This window comes from Lethenteron reissneri, chromosome 41, assembly GCF_015708825.2.
Source record: "Lethenteron reissneri isolate LAM-NWPU_2019-01 chromosome 41, ASM1570882v1, whole genome shotgun sequence".
Lineage (NCBI taxonomy): Eukaryota > Metazoa > Chordata > Hyperoartia > Petromyzontiformes > Petromyzontidae > Lethenteron > Lethenteron reissneri.
Genome location: NC_083819.1, coordinates 6,103,687 through 6,128,032, shown reverse-complemented (window position 1 = coordinate 6,128,032; position 24,346 = coordinate 6,103,687). Strand labels below are relative to the sequence as shown.

General features: G+C 53.5%; 1 protein-coding gene across 4 annotated transcripts in view; it reads left to right on the top strand.

The window, feature by feature from the left end:
• LOC133352795 (latent-transforming growth factor beta-binding protein 1-like) overlaps positions 1–24,238 on the top strand; it is a 107,591-nt gene extending 83,353 nt beyond the window's left edge. For 2 of the 4 annotated variants that reach the window (XM_061568701.1, XM_061568698.1), the window contains 6 exons: positions 5,065–5,193; positions 10,807–10,947; positions 12,143–12,307; positions 17,116–17,358; positions 17,890–18,045; positions 19,567–24,238. In XM_061568701.1, the coding sequence (XP_061424685.1) occupies positions 5,065–5,193; positions 10,807–10,947; positions 12,143–12,307; positions 17,116–17,358; positions 17,890–18,045; positions 19,567–19,727 (995 nt within the window). In that variant the 3' untranslated portion in view covers positions 19,728–24,238. The remainder of the gene's footprint in view (positions 1–5,064; positions 5,194–10,806; positions 10,948–12,142; positions 12,308–17,115; positions 17,359–17,889; positions 18,046–19,566) is intronic. The other 2 variants (XM_061568700.1, XM_061568699.1) reach the window with 2 other exon arrangements.
• The last annotated feature ends 108 nt before the right edge of the window (positions 24,239–24,346 follow it).

Below are 24,346 nucleotides of genomic sequence, written 5' to 3'. Positions count from 1 at the left end.
CTCGTAATTTGATTAATAGTCTCCAGCATCTCCAGCTATAAACTGCTTCATTACCGATTACTATTTTACTTAGCGGATGAAGCCCACTTGAGCTATTGCGCAGAGGTGACCTAGCCACACGTGAGAGCTCATCCATCAGAGTGGCTGATATCATCATCATCATCATCATCCCCCGCGGGAACTTATGAGCAGCAGCCAAATAATCTCGACGCGCGTTGAATGTAAATGTGGAAGGCAACACTGGAGGAACACGGAGAACAATCCACGCGACCACGTCGGCAAGAGAGAGAGAGAGAGAGACAACACGTGAACTCCACACGTACAGCAGGCATCGCCGGGGTCATTGATCGAACCGACAACCTCCTGCGTACCAAACGAGGGAGGATAACATCTCCTCGCCCCATGTAAACTGCGTACTGGGCAATTTATGTGTGAGAAAAAAAGCGCAATTAACATAAGCGCAAGTGAATTTATCTGTGTAGCGATTTTCCTGAACAGCCTCGAATTCGCACGATGGAAAATACACCGAGGCATGCACTGTACAGAACATGTCACCCTCGTGGGCCGCCACCTCTCAAGCATTCTTCATGCGTACTCTTTACCCTTTAGACGGCAGAGTGGTGGACTTCCCCACAAACAACGCTCTCCTAATGTAACAACATTACTGAGGCCTTACAATAACATGCGGAATAGGCGACGTTTTTGGCAATGACCCTTCTTTGTAGCACAGATATATAGTAAAACAAAATTCTGAGTTGCTTTTTTGTTATTTGTGCTTGCGCGCACCACTGCCAGCGCAGCAGCAGCAGCATCTCCGGATAATTTGTTTAACTCCACTCTTAGATCGTTCGTCACGCGACAGTCGAACGGGTTATTTGTCATTCTCACAGCTGGAATGTAGCCAAATTAACCGCATGCAACGTGAAACAAAAGTCACCGAGACCGTCAAACTCTGCTACGCTTGAGAACCCGGGTCTAAACACGGGTGGCTGAAAACCCGGATTGGACCTCCGGATCTCTGCCGTGCCGGGACCTGCCCTGTGAGCCACCCCGGCTCGCCTCTCGGCTCTCCGCGACGCCGCACAACGACCGGCGTGCGGGAGGTGCGGACGTCTCTCCCCGCCGGTCAGATTAGTCACCACATTCGGCCGGCTTTTGTGCCATTATCAACGACCCCAATTGTACAAATTTGATAATAGCCCCGCGATTACAAAAATTGTGCGCGGCAAAAAATGTAATATTTCCTCATTTGTGCTAAGCGCGGTGGGAAGAGCCCTCTGCCGAGCGTGCAAGCTGCGGTTCCCTTTGGGCCAAATTGCCATGAGGCAATAATTGGCGTGCGCATGATGAATGGAAGTGGTGCGTTAGTATGCGTGTGTGTGTGTATGCGTGAGAGGGAGCGGTAGTGTAGCGCTGCGCTATGCACCCTGCGACCCGGGTTCGATTCCCGCTCACGGCCAACACCGGTGACGATTATCTGAACCGGTCCCGGGCCTCCCCTAGGTCAACTCAGCCTCAAATGAGAACCTGGTGCGGTGTGTAAACATCGCCACTGGGGAGACAAAGGCGGTCGGGCGTTGTGCTGGTCACCCACCCCCTCGTGTACCGTTCCGGCCTTCATAGGTACTCGCTAAACAGCACTTGCCCCAACCGTCTGTTAAGGCTTTACGGGGTTATGTGGGGGGAATCTGTCTGTGTTTTGCGTATGCAATGCATATGCAATGTGCATGCAACGTGCATGCAATGCTTATGTCATGTATTTGTTAACTTCTTGGTTTCGTATGCCACTGTGGAGGAGGAAAGCCACGACTGGTGTTAATGACTTGCATCTGTGCGGCGCTCGGGGGCCTTGTGTACATGTTGACGGAGCGCGCTGGGGGGCTCGCGGAAGGGCACAACAACAAAACGAACGAACGAGGATCTGGGCTTCTGCGAGCGTGGCTTCACACTCCGCCGCTCGGCAGCAGTGTCGCGTTACAGTTTTGCAAGCGCAGCTAATGATGTGGAGGGGTTTCTGCGTCTCTCTTCTCCCTCCGAGCTTGCGCAATTGACCTTTTGACGGCTCCACCGCTTCCCAGCTCCGCTTCACGCGATTAAACGTCGTCGTTTTTGCGTAGCCGTACAATTTAAAAAAAATAAAATCGAAGGCTTCCCTCTTCGTTTGGCGGATTAACCCGAGTCGCCGCCGCTCATTTTACAGATCGAATAGAAAATAATGAACCCCACCGACCCGTTTTATTTAATTTATTTCATCGATTTGTGTCTTGTTTTAACAACAATATATATAACAACGAACAACATTTTCGATGTCGTTTCGGCCCTGAGTAACGGTGAGAAGCCCTCGCGAGCGTGAGCGCCAATGCGCCAACACGACGCTCATTTTCGCGCAAAAGCACGGAGGGCATCGGCCGCTGCGCGTCACGGGGCGAGCGTCGAAGCTGCAGCAACGGCACCAAAAAGCTCCCGGCGCTAATTGTGCGAATAACCGGCGAGCTCGCGTCGATGAACCCCTCCGGCGCTCGCCGTCAAGCGGCCAGAATCGTACGGCCGTGACCCCGAGCCTTGGCGAATCGTCAAGGGCCCAACGTTAAGTTTCGCTTTAGCCAGCGGGTCACGTTAACATTCAGCCGAGCGTCCCCGAAGGGAATTCCGCGTTGGGCTACGTTGGCCCGCCAGAGGGGGCATCGTTTTACATCCGACTGCGGCTCGTGGGGTCCCGACCGGGCGATGACGTGAGCGTCGCTCCGCGGGAGGTGATGTAAGATGTCAGACTCGTGGCTCCGCTTGCACAGGTACAGGTGCGGGGGCAGCAGATGCGCAGGGTTCGGTCGAAGAGCGGGGGGCCGCCACCGTTCGCCCTCGAGCCCCCGGGGGGCTCCGGCCGCGTACACAAACGGCCGGTATCACCGCCGTGCCGGCGAGGCTTGTGACCTCGCGAGACCGGCCGCACGACCGTAATTTTGTCCATGCTCGATTTAAAGCTTTCGTGACTGCAGGGATTCATCTTCTTGGTTTTTTCGGTAAAGCCACGTAGAAGGGAAGTAATAAAATAATAAAAATAAAACATAATAAAATAATTCTCACGACGTTTCGGCTGCTTGCGTTGTGGCCGAAACGTCGTGAGAATTATTTTATTATGTTTAATTTTTTTATTATTTTATTACTTCCCTTCTACGTGACTTTACCGAAAGAACCAAGAAGATTTGTCCATGCTGTCGTCCTCATTGGTGCGTGCGCGATATGGTACACGGTCGTTCATGTGCATCCTGGTGGCCACAGGGGTGGTGAGTGTGTCGCGCTGTGAACACGGCGGACCCGAGTTCGATTCCTTGCCACGGCGAATGTCAGCAAGTATCCCCACACCCCACTTCCTTCACCAACCCGTACTGACCAGTGCGGTGAAGTATGGTCAAACAACCCAAAACACCCAGTGACACTTGACGGCCTGCATCCAACAACAAAATGACAACGGTCTACATATTGTTATTATTATAATTATGACATTTTTGTCTTTCTATGTAGAATTTTACACGCGTTAATATTTTTTGGCCGGAACCGTGCTCCCACGTCGGTGTGAACCAACACGATACCTCGCTGCTTCCCACACATGAACCACGAAACCTCGCTGCTTCCCACACATGAACCACGATACCTCGCTGCTTCCCACACATGAACCACGAAACCTCGCTGCTTCCCACACATGAACCACGATACCTCGCTGCTTCCCACACATGAACGACGATACCTCGCTGCTTCCCACACATGAACCACGATACCTCGCTGCTTCCCACACATGAACGACGATACCTCGCTGCTTCCCACACATGAACCACGATACCTCGCTGCTTCCCACACATGAACGACGATACCTCGCTGCTTCCCACACATGAACCACGATACCTCGCTGCTGGTTTCGTCAAGAAGCCACAAATCATCACGCGAACTCCGGCTATCTTCGCAGCGGCGGTGGCGGCTTTTGGCTGGCCATCGAACAAAGACGGTTGCCTTGTCGCGCGCTTTCATGCGCGCCCTTCTGCGGCCGTCTCGAACGCTCTCTCTTCGGATATGAGGAAGCCACTGGAGCTGTGCACATCTATATTGAAAAGTAACTTCTTTAGAATTGCACTTTGTGTCCTTCCTCCGCACGTCCGATTCGCGCGATTGGCTACGTACGGTGCGAAAGAAGTTCAACGTACGCACGTGCGTACACGGACGTTCGCTCGCTCCCTATCGGCGGACGGTTGAGGAGACGCTCGAGCGAAAATCTCCACGCGTAGCTCGTCATGCCCGCTGTTGCTGCAACCCGAGCCGGTTGTCCAGCGGAGAGAGCGTTTATTAAATCCCGGGAGCCTCCTTGATAATTGGTTTATATGTTTTTCCACCGAATGAAGCAAAATAATCGCCGCGGCGGAAGCACGTGCGAGCATCGTTTTGCCAGCTGTGTAGCCGCTTCGCAATCGCTGGAGAGCTTCTTTTAAGGGAATTGAACTCGAAGCTAAGGGGGGATACAAACGCTGCATGATCAATGTTTTGACTGATGGCCCTGAACCACACGCACGCACGCAAGAAGAAGAAAACAAGTTTACCACCAGCAAGAGTACGGACGCACGGATAGGTCAACCGTGAAAGAGAACAGACGCGAAAGATAATTATCTAATCATTTTATTAAAGCAATACATTGCACGGCGAGGTTGCCGGTTTGGCTCAGGGGTGAGATCGCCGAGCCAGCACGGATGAGGGGCACGGGTTTGTGATTCTGGTTTCAGCCGTCCAACCGGGATGGAATCTTTCAGGTTCCCACGCGCGGTGAGGGAATGGTCTCGGCCCGGTCACCAATGGCTCCGCACGTTACATTTACGTATTCTCGTGACCGCTTTTTCAGGAAAGTCCCGTCAAGGTTTTGCAGCACTGGGCAAATTTGGACCATGGCTGGCTGCTGCTGATGATGACGACGACGACGACGATGCCGATTCTGAAACTCGGTGGTTTCGCCGACTTTGTCGCGGCGACGCCGCTGGCAACCGGCCAAGCCGTCCGTCTTGCCGTTTTGTCTCGTGTGAGCAGACGCCGATGAGTGCACGCTGTTCGGACGCGAGATCTGCAAGATGGGACGCTGCGCCAACTCCCGACCCGGCTACACCTGCCAGTGCCAGCCCGGCTACTTCTACAACGCCGTGAAGCTGCAGTGCCTCGGTGAGCCGGCGAGGGCGCGGGGGTTTGGGGTGGGGGGTGCTGTCGCGATCGCTCCACGGCCACGCGCGACACAGGACATCGGACGTCGCGACGTCGCGTCAAGGCGCCACCGGTCCACGGCTAACGTCACTTTGCAAATGACATTTGAGCCGGTCCCTTCACCAACTGGCGCTTGCCAATGTGGTGAAGTATGCGTCGTTGGGGAAGTCTTTGCTCCAACGTTGGATTGACAGGGCCGCAAATGTACGACATTTGCTTTGAGATGCTGTGCCATTTAAGAGATTAATTGATGCAAATAATTATCCTCATCACACCACCACGCTCATCCTCTGCTCCCACATTCTCACTCCACGGCTCCCACACGCTCTGCAGGCGGCGTACGCCACGATTTCACTCACTCACCCATTCTGCGCCATTTGACCCTCTCCGTCTCCCCTGTCTCTCGTTTCCCGTTCTCGCTATCGCTGCTTCCCGCCACCCCCCCCCCCCCCCCCCCGTTCTCTCCTTCGCTCTCTTTCGCTCTTCCTCGGACAAAGTAGCGAGGAATTCGACGGTAAGAGTCGCTAAATCCAAATGTCGCTGACAACTTCATTTGCAGGGATGGATTTTTATTTTTTTCAGTTGGTCGCTCGATCATCGTCTCACTTAATATTTCAAATCCAGTTTTTTTTTCTCCGCGCCTACGGCGTTTGGTCGCGCATTGCAGATGGGGCCCCTCTTTTTTCTCCCGTTAAACACGCACATTGTAGTTTTTTTGTGTTTTGCCCTCGCTCGAATCGTTAATTTACATTTGACCGTACCGCTGCCAAAGACTTGTCAGATGGATAGGGTTTCTAACAGCGTATCGAGTAACCCTCAGTGAAATGTTACATTTCAGTCTTGGAAACCACCAAGGAGGGGTGGTGGGGGGGTGGGGGGTGGGGGGTGAGTCGAGTCCTCTTTTTTTTTAACCTCCCATTCCCCACGGCGGAGGACGTTTCAGCCACCATCTGAAACCGTTCAGGGGGTGGGGAGGTGGGGGGGCCTCCGTGGCTCGGACTTCCACGGCCGCATTTTTTCACCAAACCGCAGCTACGCTCCGGCTCGGCCTGGCCGGGCTGGGCCGGGCGTGGACGGGGGGGGGGGTCCAGGCTGCCGGACCGTGCACCGGGCCAGCTTCCTCTCCGCGGGGGGACGCGTCTTGGCTCGCGTTACCCGCGGCACATTTTCGCCATTCATGTAATTGTGTTGGTTTTTCCACGGTTCCGTGAAGCTATGTGTGTGCGCGCGGGCGCACGCGCGCGCGTGGCTGTGTACGCGCGTGTGCGTGCGTTTGCGTGTGCGTGTGTGCGTGTTTTTGTTTTGGGGAACGGTGGCGCAACGGTTAGCGCCCTGCACAACGAAGGAACCCGGCGACGCGAATTTGATTCTCGCTCGCTGGCCAACCAACACCAGCGACGATTATTTTAACATTTTCCTGGGCTTGCCCTAGGTCGACTCAGCCTGAAATTAATATCTGGTGCGATGTATAAAAAAAATCGCCACTGAGGAGACAAAAGCAGCCGTGCGTGGTGCTGGCCAACCACCCCCTCGTGTGCCGTGCCGACCTTAATAGGTGCTCGCTAACAGCACTTGTCCCAACAGCTTAAGGCTATAACGGGGATCTTTGTCTCTATTTGTATGTATGTGTGCACGTGACTGTGGGGAGCAAAAGTGTTGTGGCTAGCGCACTGCGAAATGAACCCGCCGACCGGAGTTGGTCTCCCGCTCGTGGCCAACACCAGCGACGAATGTGAATGGGTTTTGGGCCTCCTTGAGGACCTGGCGTGGTGTGTAAACATTAGCACTGGGGAGGCAGCCAAGCATGCTGCTGGCCACCCACCTCCTCTTGTGCCGTGCCGGCCTTCGCTGTCACTCACACAAAGACAAAGATCCCCCATGTAGCCTTTTGAACAGACTGTCAGGGCAAGTGCTGTTTGGCCGGGCGCCATGCCCGGTCGCCTTTGTCTCCCAAGTGACGATATTTACACACCGCACCAGGTACTCATTTGAGGCTGACTCGACCGAGGGGAGGCCCATAAATGGTTCAGATAATCGTCACTAGTGGCAGCCGTGAGCGGAAGTCGCCGGGTTCGTAGCGCAGTGCACTAAACGCGACACTGCCGCTCCCCACACACTCCACACACTTGGCCACACACTCACACACAACAACAACAACCGCCATTCGCCACTAGGTGGCGGTGATGTCACCACGGCGCTTGTGCCAGGCTAGGTGCACGTTGAGGTCACGTGAAGTGTTTAACGCCCGCTGGCAGGTCACGGGGGCAGACCCAGGTGCCACAGGTCGACTGACTGAGATGGCCGAGATGACTGGCTGATGCACCACCTGTGCCCCCTACTGTGCCAACCACAACTCACACACACACGCACATACACACTCATTACACTTTGCTTACCACACTCAAACATTCGCTCACCACACTGCAGGTCACAAGACATCTATTTCTGCCTTGCCCCCCCCCTCGCACTGCTCAACTCTTCCTCCTCCCATCATCGTCTATTCTTTCTCGAGTTCTTCCGATAAGCTCGCTCAGTTCAATGAACGCACTCGCTCTTATCTATTGCGCCTTTAGTAGCGCCGTCGCGTGTTCGCTGTGCGCGCTTGGCGTTCCCAGCCAGCCAGCTCTCCTCAACATCCGCGGTTACAAAAACAAAAAACATCGCCGGACAATTTCCACCCCCCCTCCCCCAAATTCAACAACAACGCGACGAATCGGAAACGCGATTTCACAACAACAATACGCGCGGCCGTCATTTTTTTTTACAATTGAATCCCAGCGTTTAATAAAATAAAATAAAAATGTAATATATATATAATAAAAACACATTGACCCGTAACAATTAAACGGCTCGTTTAAGGAAGCCTGGGCGCGGATCCCTGAGTCAGAAAGCGACTCGCGCACTGCGCCCGTTAAAACAAACAGCGAGAGAGAGAGTGGGTGGTGGGGTAAGGCGGCGCCGTGGCTGCCAGGGAGTCAACGCCTCGAGGCCCCGGGTCTGCACTTCAAGATTTCGCTCAACAGAGACCCCCACCGAGAGAGAGAGAGGGGGGGGGCGGGGGCTCGCTGGCGCCACGGCCCCGACGCTTTACGGCCGCTGTGCTATGCGCCCGGGCTTAACGTGGGAAGAGCGATGTTGGCGTGGGGGGGGGCAAGGGTGGCGCGGTGGGGGGTTGCAAGGATGGCGTTGGTCAGGAGATGCCGGAGGAGGAAGGTCAGAGAGTTTGTTTTCGGCAGGACCTCCAGCAGGAGCCGTAAAGAGTCTTTAAAAAAACACACACAGAGCGTGTCATCGTTGTTCTGCTTTGGCTTAACGGTCGGGACGCGCTGGTACTGTGGAACCAGAGGTCGCCGCTTCCATCGATTTGATATCCTGACGACGCAGTTCAGGCGACGGAGCGAGTTCCTTTCAATCCTCCCGTGCCGCACTCGTCCACCCAGTGGTCTAGACGGGGTCGCGGCGCGCGCTCAGTCGACGGTCCATCGGCAGGTCGCGTGTGGTCGGCATGGAAGAGAAGGCCAAATACACTCTAGAGAAAGTGGGGGGGGGGGGGTGGTGCTTTCTAGATCTCCCGAGCAAAGGCCATCACTCGCGCCAGTGGGTGGCGCAAGCGAATAATAACAATCATTTCACGGCTGCACCTTTCCCTTCAACAACCGTCGCACCGGCCACAGAACCACGGGCCCCATCGTCGGCACGCACCGTCAGCTTCCTCCACAAGCGCCGCCCGCGATTCTCCCGCTGCACGGCGCGGAGGCCGCGAGAGTCGAGGCGTCGTGGGCGGCGTGGGCGGCGATGCGTCGACCTTGTCTTTGGCCCCGGTTTATTTTTCGCCTGCCAGGGGGCTGAGCGGGCAAGTGGGCGAACGAGCGAGCGAGCGAGGGGCCAGCGCTGCGTGAGCTAAAAACCGGGCTCATCTCCTAGGAGTCCGATAAATAAAGCGTGCTGTCAAAATAAATAATCCCATGCGCGTGTTTAATTGAATATTTACTGCACATTTGGTTTGGCTTCTTATTTTTTTTGCAAACGGTATGGATTTGAATTCTTAAAATGTTTTGTTGTTGCGAAATTTAATAGAAATATACAATTACGTACATCTGTGAGCTGTGGTCCAGTTTCTGATCCACATGTCATAGTAGGTAACACACACTGATTACGCGCATCTGGGCACACCGTGCACGTTGTTTTTCATTATTATTTCAAAAGCGACCCCAAACTTCCTCTCGTCCACCTCTACGGTTCACCATTTTGATCCCCAGGTTCCACCTTCGGTAGCTGCCCTAGGTGCGCATGCTGGGCTCTGCCGCGTTCCTCCGCCGCGTTCCTCCGCCGCGTTCCTCCGCCGCGTTCCTCCGCCGCGTTCCTCTGCCGCGTTCCTCTGCCGTGTCCCTCTGCCGCGTTCCTCTGCCGCGTTCCTCTGCCGCGTTCCTCTGCCGCATTCCTCTGCAATTGTTCCTCCTGCCGCGTTCCTCTGCCGCATTCCTCTGCCGCGTTCCTCTGCCACGTTCCTCTGCCGCGTTCCTCTGCCGCGTTCCTCTGCCGCGTTCCTCTGCCGCGTTCCTCTGCCGCGTTCCTCTGCCGCGTTCCTCTGCCGCGTTCCTCTGCCGCGTTCCTCTGCCGCGTTCCTCTGCCGCGTTCCTCTGCCGCGTTCCTCTGCCACGTTCCTCCTGCCGCGTTCCTCCTGCCACGTTCCTCTGCCGCGTTCCTCTGCCGCGTTCCTCTGCCGCGTTCCTCCTGCCACGTTCCTCCTGCCGCGTTGCTCCTGCCACGTTCCTCTGCCGCGTTCCTCTGCCGCGTTCCTTCTGCCACGTTCCTCCTGCCACGTTCCTCTGCCGCGTTCCTCTGCCGCGTTCCTCCTGCCACGTTCCTCTGCCGCGTTCCTCTGCCGCGTTCCTCTGCCGCGTTCCTCCTGCCACGTTCCTCCTGCCACGTTCCTCTGCTGTGTTCCTCTGCCGCGATCCTCTGCCACGTTCCTCTGCCGCGTTCCTCCTGCCACGTTCCTCCGCCGCGTTCCTCTGCCGTGTTCCTTTGCCGTGTTCCTCCTGCCACGTTATTTCTTCAGCGTTCCTCCCGCCGTGTTCCTCCCGTCGTATTCCTCCTGCCGCATTCCTCCCGTCGTGTTCCTCCTGTCAATACCTCGAGATGTTTCGTGGGCTCGTCGTACGAGACTTTTTGGTTTTGCTCGTACTTAATCTCAATCCCTGCTTTGCAGCCTTCCTTGTTAATCTCTTCCATATACATTTTTGTAGTTCATTTCTATTGGACGTTTTAACGACTATGATACCAACAAATCAAATCTGAAGGTGGTTAACATCTTCTCCGCTCATCTCTTTATCGACACCAGCTGGAGCCTCGTGTAAATCACGTGACTTCTGTGAGCACCACTTTGTGGGGGGCGGGGGGAGGAGGGGAGTCAACGGTGGTTGCCCTGCGGACAGACTCACCCCCGCCACATGAATGCGGAGTTCTCACGGGGAGACCCACGCGAGCCGGCGATCGAGTTCGACTGCGACCCCATTACATTTGTTGTTGCGCCCCTCTCCCCCCGCGCGCGGGCGGCCCGGACAACCGCAGACATCGACGAGTGCCAGAGCCCCGGGAGCTGCCTGGACGGGCAGTGCTACAACAGCGAGGGCAGCTACAACTGCTTCTGCACGCCGCCGCTGGTGCTGGACGACACGGGCAAGCGCTGCGTCAACCGCAGCGGCCCCGCCGGTACGCGCTCCGCACCAGAAGCGACGAACGGCGACGCAAAGTTGAGGTGGCGTGGGAGGTGGGGGGGGTGGTGGGGGTTGGGGTGGTGGGGGTTGGGGTGCAGCAGAACGGAGGGGAGCTGTTGCCGATCGAACGCGCCAAGCCTCGAGTCGGATTGATTTAGAAAGGAAGGTCAATAATGGCTCGAGCCCTCCCGTTGACCCAAACGCTTACCAACGCGACCCATTCAACCGCCTGCTGCACGTACGTGTTGTCGAACTTCTTTCGCACCGTACGTAGCCAACCGTGCTCGTCGGAGGTGCCTTACTAACCTTCTAGGCCGACCAGCCATCCAGCCACGAGTACTCGTCCTCCCGCCGATCCGAATTCCTAGCCTTAACCATCGCCCCGGCACAAACACCCCCACGGCAACCTCCAATGTCTCCCCTCAGCCTCCCCTCCCAAGGTTAAGCCCCTGCTCCCTGCCCCCTGCCCCCTACCCCCTGCCCCCTACCCCCTGCCCCCTGCCCCCTGCCCCTTGCCCCTCCACCGCACTCCCCACAACTCAGCCCACGGCGTTGAGCCCCCTGCTTGGACCCCATCGTCGTGCCGCGGTGGACGTTCCTCCGCTGTCCGAGGCGGGCGCGCTGATTTAGGAGGTTTGGATCGGAGAGAGAGACCCCCCCCCCCTCCGGCGGGGGTCGTGCCGAGCGCTGTCGATCGATCTGCGTTAGGGCTTGCGCTGGGTGGGGGGGGGGGGGGCTTTCTCCCGACGTTAGCGTCACACTCCAGAGGCAAATGACTCGGTTTGCTGACGATGGGCAGTGGCGTACGATCGTATGTGCTTAGTCTAAGAGAGCAACGTGTAGCTCTCGACTGAGTGTACCAACCTTGCCTTATGAGTGTACCAATCGACCAGCAGGCAGCTTAACACAACGGGACTTGTCAGTGGGAACACTTACAGATTGGCCAGTACAGCCACCTGACCAAGCCGGGTAATCATCCTGGGATAGCCGGGACGGGCGGCAACACCCTAGCGATCTACGTCTGAAGATGGGCCATTTCTCGAAACGTCACCTATTTTACGCGTATATATTCACTGCTAGAGTCTCACACACCGGTGTTGCTGTTGAGTTTGCGTCACGGGAGGGATGTCCGATGGCCGTGTGTGACCGCACCGCCCCCCCCCCCACCCCCATCCCCCACCCCCGCGCAGACGAGCACCTGGACAACGTCCACGTGGACATCTGCTGGACGGAGCTGTCGCGCTCCTTCATGTGCAGCAAGCCCGTGGGGCGCCAGACGACCTACACGGAGTGCTGCTGCCTCTACGGCGAGGCCTGGGGCCCCGAGTGCGCCTTCTGCCCCCCCAAGTCCTCAGGTGCCGGCCTCTGCTGACTCCCAACGGGGTGGGGTGGGAAGAGGAGGGGAGCTTTGACTAATGGCTGCGTTGGATGGTTGGGTGGGATTAGTGAGAAATGCTGCTGTATGGTTAGTGCTAGTGTATGATTAGCTAGATGGCAATTTGGTGACGGTCAGTAGGGAGTGATAGTGCTAGTAAGTGGTTAGCTAGATGGCTAGTTGGTTAGAGTCAATAGGGAGCGATAGTACTAGTGTGTGGCTACCTAGATGGCTAGCGGGTTATATATATTTGTTATTACATATGTATCTTTCCTGTAAGTGTAAGAACAAAAATCCCGTTTTATACTTTTTAGTTTTTGTTTTATCAACCCAAATGTTGCTCATTGTGCGAGTGCACCCAAGCGGCACCTTGACCGGCGCGTTTCGCTAACGATGCTGCGTGGAAGAGTTGGCGGTGCCCAGTATTTGTCGAACGGTGGAAATTACTTCATTGGGAAACTCGACCTTGTGCCATGGAACGGGAGGGGGGGTGGGGAGGGGAGGGTGGAGGTGAGAGGGGGGTGGGGGGAAGGGGGGGGTCAGTCTCGTTCGCCGTTGCGACACCGCCAAGGCCAAACCCGTCGACGAACCCGCCGAGCGGTTGCATAAATAACACGCGGAACGCCGTAATTGTTTTAATTGGCAATCCCCAGACCCGAGCGCATGAAGCCAATCGCTCTGAGTTCCTCCACACCTCAAGAGTCACGCGGCAAACCGGCAGAGAAAGCCGGAGAATTCCGGGGGTCGAATAAACAGGCCCTTGGCTCGGGAACTCGAACTGCGTCGCCGACAATGCTACGAGCGCCGCGCGGTTAACCGAACGAATTTCCACGCGGTATCTTGATGGAGTTCCCCAGCCAGCTTTCTGCGGTTGGCGTGCGTCCCCCGCGGCTTTCCAAAACGTTTCAAAACACGCGAAAATTGGTTTTCGCGACGGCGAGCGTCGGGCAGTATTTCCGCGAATTAACTTCTCTCACATCGGCGATGGGTGGCGTCGATGTTGGGTGGGAGGAGGGAGATGGCGGTTCGTTCACGTTCACCTCGAACGGCACGCGGTGCGAAAGTTCCCGCGTTGACATCGTCATCGTGCCGTCGAGTCTCCGCGCCGACGCGACGTAAAAATTCCGCTCCGGACCGCAGCGTGGAATTCTTTTAGCTCTTTTTTTTTTTACCCCTACTGCGGTCCACCGTGGCCAACTTTTTTTTATTCTGTAAAAAAAATATTTATTCGAGCGATACAGATTCTATTTTCGTTGGGTTTTTTTTAAAGAAATGAATTCCGTGACTTTGTGCCACGCGGGCCATGTTTCGTGGGTGGGCTGGGTGGGGGAGGGATGGGGTGTGGTTGTTCTGCATGCCTACTATGAGTTAAGGGCAGCTGTGGGATTTCGTCTCTAATTGTAAAATTGAAATTGCTCTAAATTAATTTAAAGCGCGCACATTTGGATCTGAATTGAAATACAGTACGGTCGCATTTTCATTTCTGGCAGCGCATCCACGTCCATCGCCGCTTGCTTTGCAGTGACTCATAAGTGTCCCAGGGTGACTTCACCCTGAACGCGTGCAGTGTCCTCAGATCTGAGAAGCTAAGCAGGCTTGTGCCTGCTCGGTACTTGGATGGGTGGCCACCACCATGGCTTGCCAGGTGTTGTAGGCGTGACGGGGAGGGTGCGGTGGGGGGAGGGGAGGTGGCCAGGGTATGGCAGTGCTGAGTGTCACCCTCTTAGGTACAGGGCGGTGGGTTTTCTCCGGGGTCTTTCCGTTTCCTCCCACGTCAAATCAAACGCCCATGAATGAAGTTGGCCAAACGCCCCGAGATCCCAATGTAGCAATGGCACCTCCTCAAATCAGCCTCGAGACACGACGAGGCTTTCCTGGACAATTAACTGATGGCCATTCTCGCTTACCATTGACCATGACGCAGGAAGTCACAAAATCCCAACTCTGGACACAGCCGTCGGAAGAAAAAAAACGCAAGCGTTGCAATATTTGTTTTTGGAATTGCTACCAGCAGCAGCAATGCTCCTAATAATTCTCAGTTGCACCCGAGTCAGCTGCGCGAAGCCAAAAGGTCAACTGCGAGAGGTCGCTCGCTGGTGTTTGGTGTTTGTTGTGAGGCGTCGTCCGTGGCCACGGGGGTGGGGTGGGGGGGGGGCGGCGGGGGGGGGGGGGGTGTTGTGACTGCCCTTGGTCTTGAATAGCTTTGTGGAATCGCCACCGATGTTCGTGGAGCTGGCACCGCCTAAACGCCAGGCGCGGCAGAGACAACTGAAGCCGAGAAAACATTCTTGAAGCGGATACAAAGGAAATTGAAAGCACACTTCGTGTGGACATTTGTCACGAGCTTCCAAAAAGTGCGTCACCGCTGAGCGTGCCGTTTTGTTTTCCGCACGTCGGAATTTTGGCCGCATCGTTTATCTGTTTATTTCCTTTCTACAACTTCCAAGGACGCTCTTCAGGTTATTTTAAACATCTGATGTTATTTCACGATTCCCTAATCGGCACAGAGAGGATGCGATTGTCTCATATTATATTTTTTTGGCCCGTTATTAAAATTGCGATATTTAGACTTAGCTTTTTGTCAATCCATTTTTTTTAAGTTCACGTTTGGATTATTTTTTTTTGGAAATTCCGCGTCACGTCTAATTTTTTTCTCTCCACCGTTTTTGTTTTGGCTGACGTTCAAAACTCGAACGTTGTTTTTTTCGGTTTGCCCAACCGCTCACGGCCCCCTTTTCCTTTATTTCTAAAACCTCGTCGCCGGTGGCCTCATCCGGATCATCTCTTTGATCACGTCACACGTGGATCTCGCTCCGCTCGCGATCGTACCGGCGGGGAAAGTTGTCAAACGCCACCGTCGTCGTCACGGCCCCCCACCCACCCCCCTTTGCCCCACCCCCTTCGACTTGCACCAGGATCCGCAAACTTGACGGCGGCTCGCGGCTGCCCCTTTAAGTCCTCGGTTTCGCTTCAAATTCCACGCTTTGCAGGTGGCCGGGTTGGCAGCAAAAGGTCAAGTCGCTGACCTGGGTTCGAATCCAGATTTTAGCCGGGGCCCGCGATTAAACCTCCTTCACGAGCGTTGCGAATCGATGCCTTCTCGCCGGGTCGCCAAATATGACTGCACACAAAAACATTCATGCTGAGCATAACTGACTCTGTCTGTTCCTCGCATAAGTGGGGCGGGCGCTCTTAGTCTCTCGGTCTGCGGCGATTAAAGCGGTCCGCGCTGCCGCCGCCGCGTGAATTCTTCACTCTTGTCCGCGATGACGAGTGCCGTACCGGCGATGAGCACCGTACCGCTGATGACGAGTAATGACGAGCCATGATGAGCACCGTATCGGCGATGGCAAGTACCGTTTCCGGCGGTGACGAGTGTTGTACCGGCGATTACGAACGATGACCAGTGCCGTACCGGCGATGACGAACGCCGCGAAGCGACCCAGAGCCCCCGATCGCGTGCGACCGCTTCGTGCATTTCTGGCGCCAACAGCTGGCACGGACATTCCTCAACTTCTCTGGGAGTTATGAGCCGTCGGCCAAGCTTAGAGATGCTGAGCTGGCATCGCCGAATCCCTGGGACCCAATCCGGGTTTTGGCCGTCCCCAATGATTCAGCTGGGCACTCCAGTGCGGTGAGTTGATTATCTCAGCCTGGTTACAGACAACTGCGCGCAAAATATCATCGCGTTTTAATTTCGGTTTTCACCTAATTAGGATGAAGTCCAACACCAAGGATGACAAAATATCAGTTTAACACGTAGGCTTTCACAACCAAGTTCAAAGGGCTCGCATGATGTACGTTGCATCAGTAATCCCCCCCCCCCCACCCCCCACGTGATGCAAAAGCGCAGAAGCGTGGTCCCCACATTTACGCCTCTATATAAGGAACGAAACAGTTGGACTTCTCCTGATGAAGCTAGTTGTAATTATTGGCGAAACGTCGTACTCCGTTTGTAAATGTTGTGGCTTGGCTCTCCAACACACCGGTGATGCTGTACTAGTATACTACACTATACACTACACTATATACTACACTATACACTACACTATACACTGCACTATACACTACACTATATACTACACTATACACTCCACTATATACTACACTAGTGTTGTACTAGTGACGAATTGGCCACGTTTTGTTTACGTGACAACCCTTACGAGTTGGCTGTGTCGGGTGGTGGAGGGTTTAAACGACACATTTATATATTTACGCGATCTAACCCCTAAAAAACCTCTATTATGGATAAGAAAATATCGGTTTGGGTGTCATCCGACAAACACCAATCCCAAAGCAGCAAATCGAGAAGAGTGCTCTGACTATTGTCTAATAAAAAATAAATTTTTCTGAAACTTTCTGAAAATGTTTTGTAAAGACAATCTTGTACTAATAGCACAGTTGTCTACGTACGGCGTGAAAGAAGTTCAACATACACCCTCGGGATTACACTACCTACTCTGCCGGATTTCCAAATGCCCTCTCTGTCCCACGATGCTGACATCGCGAATTGAAATCAGGTGCCCTGATTTCGTTGCAACGCTCATTTTGTATGCACGTACGTGTGTTGAACTTCTTTCACGCCACACGTAGCCAACCGTCATTTTGGTGACTCCAGGTGTCACTCTTGCACACGAGACTGTGCCCATGTGTCGACTACCACCCCCCGGCTAGACAAACTCAACGTGAAACTCGATATCCGCCTATCTCTTACCACGAACTCGACCAACGTCACTTGCTCTCCTTGGCCGCTAATCCCTCCCCGCCCCCCTCCACCTCCCATCTCAGACGACTACGCGCTGCTGTGCAACATCCGCATGAGGACGGACGTGGACAACTTTGGCCACTCGCTCGACCCGTCGTTCGGCTATTCCGGGCCGTACGGCGGCATTGGCGGTGACGGCGCGTCCGGCCCGCACTACCTGCCCGATCCTGAGCCCAACTTCCTGGACCGCGGTGCCGCGGCTGCCGCCGCCGGTGCCTCCGTGGGCTTCTACGAGGACAACGTCCCCATCTTCCTTCCCGACGAAGGTGCGTAGGAGAGAGGGAAGCAGCTTCCCCCGTCGCTCACAGATAGGGCGCAGAGGTGGCGAGATGTTAACCACGTCGCCTGGTATACGGGAGATCGTGTGTTCGATTCCGACCGTGATGCCTGCCAGTACGGTCACTCCTAGGTTAACGTCGTGGTTAATTTCTGGATCAAGTGCGACTTGAAGTAAAGCGACGTAAAGCGAAACCAAGTTCCAAGACGAGATTTTTCTTCGCCAGCCAAAGCCCATTGACATATACAGTAACACGTTTTTGGTAATAACTATAAACAGACAATTTAATAGAGGTGTGAGTTTTAACTAATCTTAAAGAAATAGTTTGAGCGACGGTTGCTTCGCGTTGAGCAATGTTTGCGTTGCGTGTGCCGCGTGTGAATGCTCGCGGTGGTGGTGGTGGCGGCGGTGCTGGTGGCGGTGATGATGGTGGTGCTGGTGGTGGTGGTGACGATGGTCGCGGTGACGATGGCGGCGGTGGCGGTGACGATGGCGGTGCTGGCGGTGGCGGCGGCGACAGCAGCAGGCTCGTACCCGTACCGAGAGGGGCTTCAGGCGGAGGAGTGTGGCATCTCGCACGGCTGCGAGAACGGCCGCTGCGTTCGAGTCCCCGAGGGTTTCACGTGCGACTGCTACGTGGGCTACAAGCTCGACAACCTCAGCGTCGTCTGCGTCGGTGGGTGCTCGCTGTCCGGCGATCGCCGACGCGTTCCGTCGCGGCCGTGACGACCACGGGTTGGGGTTAATCCCTGGATTCGCCGAAGCCCCCTCCTCCTCCTCCTCCTCCTCGCGTTGTCTCACTCCTAAACTAAAGTTAAAAAAACTGTGAGCTCTATTTATTTTACCAGGTAAAGGCCTACTGAGCTTTACAAATGACAGCTCAACGAAGTGGCTTATCACGTGGAAATTTATAGCAGCCAAATACTCTGAACGCACATTGATTCTAAATGTGGAGGAACAAACAAGAGGACCCGGAGAAAGATCCACGAGACCACGTGGAGAGAGACACGCAAACTCCAAATATGCAACAGGCGTCAGGGTCGGGATCGAACCCAAAACCTTCTGTATACCTGGAGAGGTAGTGAACATCTCGCCACCGTGACACTCACTTCTGATCTCCGTTTTGTGTTCACGTGCTACTCAGTGGATGTCGCCCTCTGCGATGTCCGTGGCGAAAATTAATTTGCCGTTGACAAAGAAAGCAAAATGAAAGCCGAGAAAAGAAGTAGTGAAAGAAGTATGCACACTAGAATTGGAATGTCATCGAGAGTAGAGACCGACCGAAACTGAATTTCTGGTTTCGGCCAAAACCGGAGCCGAAACCGAACATTTAACTACACTTTCGGCCGAAACCGGAGCCGAAAGTTTAACTCCACTTTCGACCGAGACCGAAACAGAAAGGTATATAACCGAAGTTACCGAACACAAGATTTATGAAATATGTCATGATGCAATGCTACTTTAATTAAAAAGAAATCTAGAACTAATCATTCAGAGCCTGCAGTAAGAGTCGCTAAATATCAAATCTTTAGTTGTTACTTACTTAGTAATTATATCCAAACAAAAGAATGTTGTAGTTAAGAAACAACAGTTTTTCCGCATTCAGCCAGACAGGCTGCCGTCTGTTGACCGGTCGTATCTACATTAACAGACCATGGTTGCGGCTGTAACCTCGCTCCCAGGCTGCTGCTGCTGACGTGTTCGTGTGTTTGCAGCCTATCGCATAGGATTGCCTAGCGCCGACTAACCGGCCGTTAGGCAGAGTGATAGACGTAGCACTAGCGTTATATTCTAAAAATAGATCTTCGGTTGACGAATGACGACCGAAAGTCAATATCAATTTCGGCCGAAACCGAAACCAGACCGAAAGTAAAAAATGGACTTTCGGCCGAAACCGAAACTATGCCGAAAGAGGCCATTTGCCAACTTTCGGCGCCGAAACCGAATTTGGATCGGCCTCTAATCGAGAGACAGAATTAAAACACGCGGGTTACGAACCACTCGTGGCCAGAGGAGGCGCTATATAAATCTACGATAGGACTTCTTTCACACCGTACGTAACCTACTGTTGTAATCGGAGGCGCTATATAGATCTACGATAGGAACTTCTTTCACACCGTACGTAACCAACCTTGCTTATCGGAGGTGCCACGACGACGACGATGATGATGCCCGCCCGTCGCCCTTCTACTTTCAGACATCGACGAGTGCGAGGAGGAGGCCCCCGCGCCCTGCGCCAACGGCCGCTGCGTCAACGCGGACGGCTCCTTCCGGTGCACGTGCGACGCCGGCTTCATCGCGTCGCAGCGGGGCAGCCAGTGCCTGCCCATCCCGTGGGCCCTGCTACCCGGCCGCTAGTGCCCGACGGCTCTCTCTCTCTCTCTGTCTCTCTGTCACGCACGCACGCACACACGCGCAGCCAAACGGGGTTTCCGGCGCCACCTCTGCCGGAGCTGCCCGCCGCCGCTGCCCCCGGGGTAACGACGGAAGGTTCCGAACGGAAGCGAAATCCGCTGGGGGGGTTTTTTTGTTTGTTTCCAGCCGGCTCGTCCACGGGGTTGCGGGAGGTGGAGGGTGGGGGGCGGCTGTTAATGTTGGGATGTAGCTCTGCCCGGCGTGCTTGCGAGGTCCGTACCGTGGGTCGTTGGGCTCGATGTCCTGACGTTTCGCTCCCACGCGCCAGGAGCTACCTTCAGGAAATAAGTCCGCCTCCTGCGGAAGCTGGGACCACGCGTTGTGTTGGCTGAGCTGGCAGATTCTTCGGTAACCGAACTGAATCAGTGGAAACGGACTTTGTTCGCTTTAATCGATTCTATTGATAGATGGCCATTACCCGTCTCTCCTGAAACTGAATTGATTCGGTGGAATGTCATTGATTCACTTGAATTGAGTCACTTGAACTGACGATTCATTTGAATTGATTCGGTTGAATTTCATCTGTTGCATTCGTTCGGTTGGCTTGATTCGATCGCATTGGGGGTCGATTCTGTCAAATCTATTCGGTCGAATGTATTCAGTCGAGTCGAAGCGGGCCCCGTTCCCGAAAGAAGCTCCCAGCACGTGGGTGCGAAACGTCGGACGTCACAGCGAACTACGCGCGGCGCAACCTGAAAATCACAACGGCGAGCTATGCGGCAGCAGCGACCACGAAACCCGACGCAATGTTGGTTTTCTAACCTTGGTACAGTATATGTGTGTGTGTATAGCCGAATACTTTTTGAAGGAACAAACCCTTTTATTTGAATGAAATGCCAAGACTGCATCCCTATGAATTATTATTGTTGATGTTGTTATTGCAATTGTATTACTCCCAAACACGACATAAACCACGCTGCTGCCTGCTGTCTGTATAGTTATCAAGTGCGGTAATTGAAGATTTAAATAAAACACAAACAAGTTAATACGTTTCAGATATATATTAAATAAATGCATTATTATTATATTTTTTCGCAGATATTGTCGAACAGGGAGCGCGATGAGATTCTGTGTGTTTGTGTGTTTGCTTCGCAATTTTTTTATTCGGTGGCGAGATGTGAACTACCTCGCCTGGTATACGGGAGGTCGTGAGTTCAATCCCGACCCTGACGCCTGCTGTATATTTGGAGTTGGCATGTTCTCCCCGTGGTCGCGTGGATTTTTCTCCGGGTCCTCCGGTTTTCCCTTCCACATTTAGAATCAACGTGCGTTTAGAAGTATTTGGCTACTATACATTTCCACGTGATAAGCCACTTCGTTGAGCTGTCATTTGTGTCCAGGTCGCTTCTGAAAAGGTGCTACACAACTCAGTGGACCTGGTAAAATAAAACTAGTTTTTGGTTCACAGTTAATGAATTGCAGACGTGTGTGTTCACACGCTTTATTTTTTCTGAGAGTTCAACAACAAAATCACTGCCACTCTTGTACAGTGCTAAGTGTAAGTCGCGCGCCTTGTTCACCGTATATTTGTCCGTTTCCTGGCGTAACTATTAGCAGAGGTTCTACAGACGCGTCGATGTCGATCGGAAGCTAACAACAAGGAAGCGAAGCGGACGTTAATAGGCAGCTTTTCAGGCCATGACGCTTCTGCATAGCACGTTGCCTGTGCTTCATTTACACGAGGCCTTTGCCCAAAACGTTGCCTATAATATACGTCTTCTTTGGTTCTTTCGGTAAAGTCACGTAGATAGAAAAAATAATAAATATAAAAACCACGACGTTTCGATCACAACACAGGTGGTCGTCATCAGAAAAAGGGGGTTAAGCCTCTAAAGGCAAACTGTTTTGTTTTGCCTTCTTTGGGGCCACGCGTGCGAGCGTGGATTATGCGCCATCGCCAGCAGCGTCGCTAAAAAAAACACAGCAGACGAACAGCAACTGCGTGCGTAAGAATCACTGCGTGTAAACGCGGTTCGCAAATGACCCCTTGAAACCACTAGAGGCCGCTACGGTCACCCTCTTCCCCCCCGCCCCCCCAAGTGTTTAAATTAGAATGGATTTGAAGTTTAGATCCCCTCCTCCAGCGCCCCCCCCCCCCGATTCCGAGAAGGGAGGTGATGAATCTTCACAGCTGTATCATTCGTATTCAGCAAATGCCACACTATGCATTCCACCAATCGGTTATATAAAAAAAATCAAATCCCACTTTAATACATTAATCCTAAATTTCGATTTAAAGCTTTCGTGACTGCAGGGATTCATCTTCTTGGTTCTTTCGGTAAAGTCACGTAGAATGGAAATAATAAAATAATGAAATAAAACATTATACAATTATTCTCACGACGTTTCGGCCACAACCCAAGCAGCCGTCCTCAGGTGGAGAACAGGTCCTGTCGAGAAGACAGAGTCTTCAGACTTTTCAGTCTTCCATTCTACGTGATTTTACCGAAAGAACCAAGAAGACATTAATCCTAGTTCAGAGGATCATTTTTGCCACTTTAATAAATTAATCCTGGGTCAGAGGTCAACTGGGCCCATCGTCGTCCCTCTGGGATGGGTGAATTAAAGTCCACAACAGTTGGTGGCCCCATGAATCTCATGTGGTATGGACCACTACCACGTGAGGCATACCACTGATAAATGGCACCACAATCAATCAATTGTCATTACTGCAATGCAATCATAGCCACACTAATCGAGCACTCCAGGTGGATGGTGAGAGGGGTATTATTTAACCTGTCAATGCTGTTTGTAATTTTATCCCCCCCCCCCCCCCAAATCGAACGCCCAATCATTTCTGTGAAGGTGTGACCTAATTTGATGTTTGAATTATTATTACTGGACAACGCCAATGCGTGTTGAGCGTTACGTGAGCTTATCCACCAAAAGGTATTTGGAAGTCGATCGCGGCCCTCGTTCAAGAGCAACGGTCTCCCCATCGCTGTCCTATAGCCACACTGGTCCCCGACATAGCAATGTGGAATTTCAATTGTTACTGTGCGCGAGACCTCTAACGAGAGTTGAGCACTGTTTCGTAGTGTGGTTAGGTGCGGTGGGGGTGTCGGGGAACGGGGGGGGGCAATTTGACTTCACTTTTGTTTAAACATCCCACGTCCTCATCGGGACGTTTGAGGCACGCAGAGGCAACCGACCGACCCCAATCAGTGGTTTTAACAGAAGACAGCCGAAACTTTGACGCGCGCAGAGATTCGCAGAAGACGTTGCTGTGCCGTGTATAGTTTACCTTTGCATGCGCTGCCGTGATATATGTGTGTTTCTTGTGGTGGCCTCTGCCCTGTGGTGCAGACCTTACGGTCTTTTGTTTGTCTTTTTTTTGTCGCTGTTTTTGGTTGTAATTTTTTTTTCTCGATCGTTTCTCTCTTTTTCTCTTCCTCCTGCCCAGCTTTTATTTTGGTTCATAATCGATTTTTATTTGTGGGGGTTGGGTTCAGATCGCCACCTAAGAAATATGTTGCGTCGTACACCCTCCGCCACCCGCCCCACGCGGCCAGTTATTAATAAAGTTGTCGCGTGAAACAAACGTGGCCGATTTGTCACTGCCGCAACAGCAGCAGCACCATTAGTGGGTGGCGAGATGTTAACTCCCTCTCTTTGTATACAGGAGGTCATGGGTCCGAACCCGACCCTGACGCCTGCTGTATATTTCGAGTTTGCACGTTATTCCCTCCACATTAATAATCAACACGCGTTTCGAGTAATTGGCTGCTATAAATTCCCACGTGATACGCCACTTCGTTGAGCTATCATTTGTGGCCAGGTCGCTTCCAAAGAAGAGCTATATAGATCAGTGGGCCCAGAACACATGGAACAATTAGATAGTATGGGCGTTTCGCTGGTAGTTACAACCAGCATCATCAGGCAATTTCCAACACTACCGGATGTGCTGACGCAGTTAATACATTGGGCCACATTTGTTCATCACGCAACGGCTTCATCAATTTGCTGTGTCGGGTGGCGGAGGGTTTACGACGCGACATTTTACAAAACGTGCTTTTAACCCCCAGACATAAAAAAAACTCAATTGTGAATCATCGTAATACCGGTCGCGAAAGCCCTACACGTGTTCAGCTTTTGTTTGTTTGGCTCTGCGGTCCACGCGTTACTCGGACGGGCGACGGAGAGGGTGCCCGCAACCTTCCGTCCCATCGCACCGTGAGACATTTGGACTCGATCACCGGTGCCTCTCGCCGTAGCTCTAACCCCGGATTCCCGGACACCACCCCCAGCCACCTTGGTGACGATGGGAGTCGCGACGCGGGGAGAGTTTAGGGAGGTGCGTCGCGATCGTTCGCTTGAGCGGATGCCGTGCGCGGAATGTAAATTAGCTGCGTTGTGTAACTAGCACCGCGCGATGCGATGTATTAATAACGATCCTGTACAACAACAAAAACAAATACCGGCTATGTACTTTTAATAAATAAACAAAAACACGACACACGTCTTGGCTGCACGAGTAGCTCCGGACCGACTCGTCAATTCTATTTGCCCAGAGGTCGCGCGCGGGAGGAGGACGCGTCTGCGTCCGACGCAGAAGCCAACTT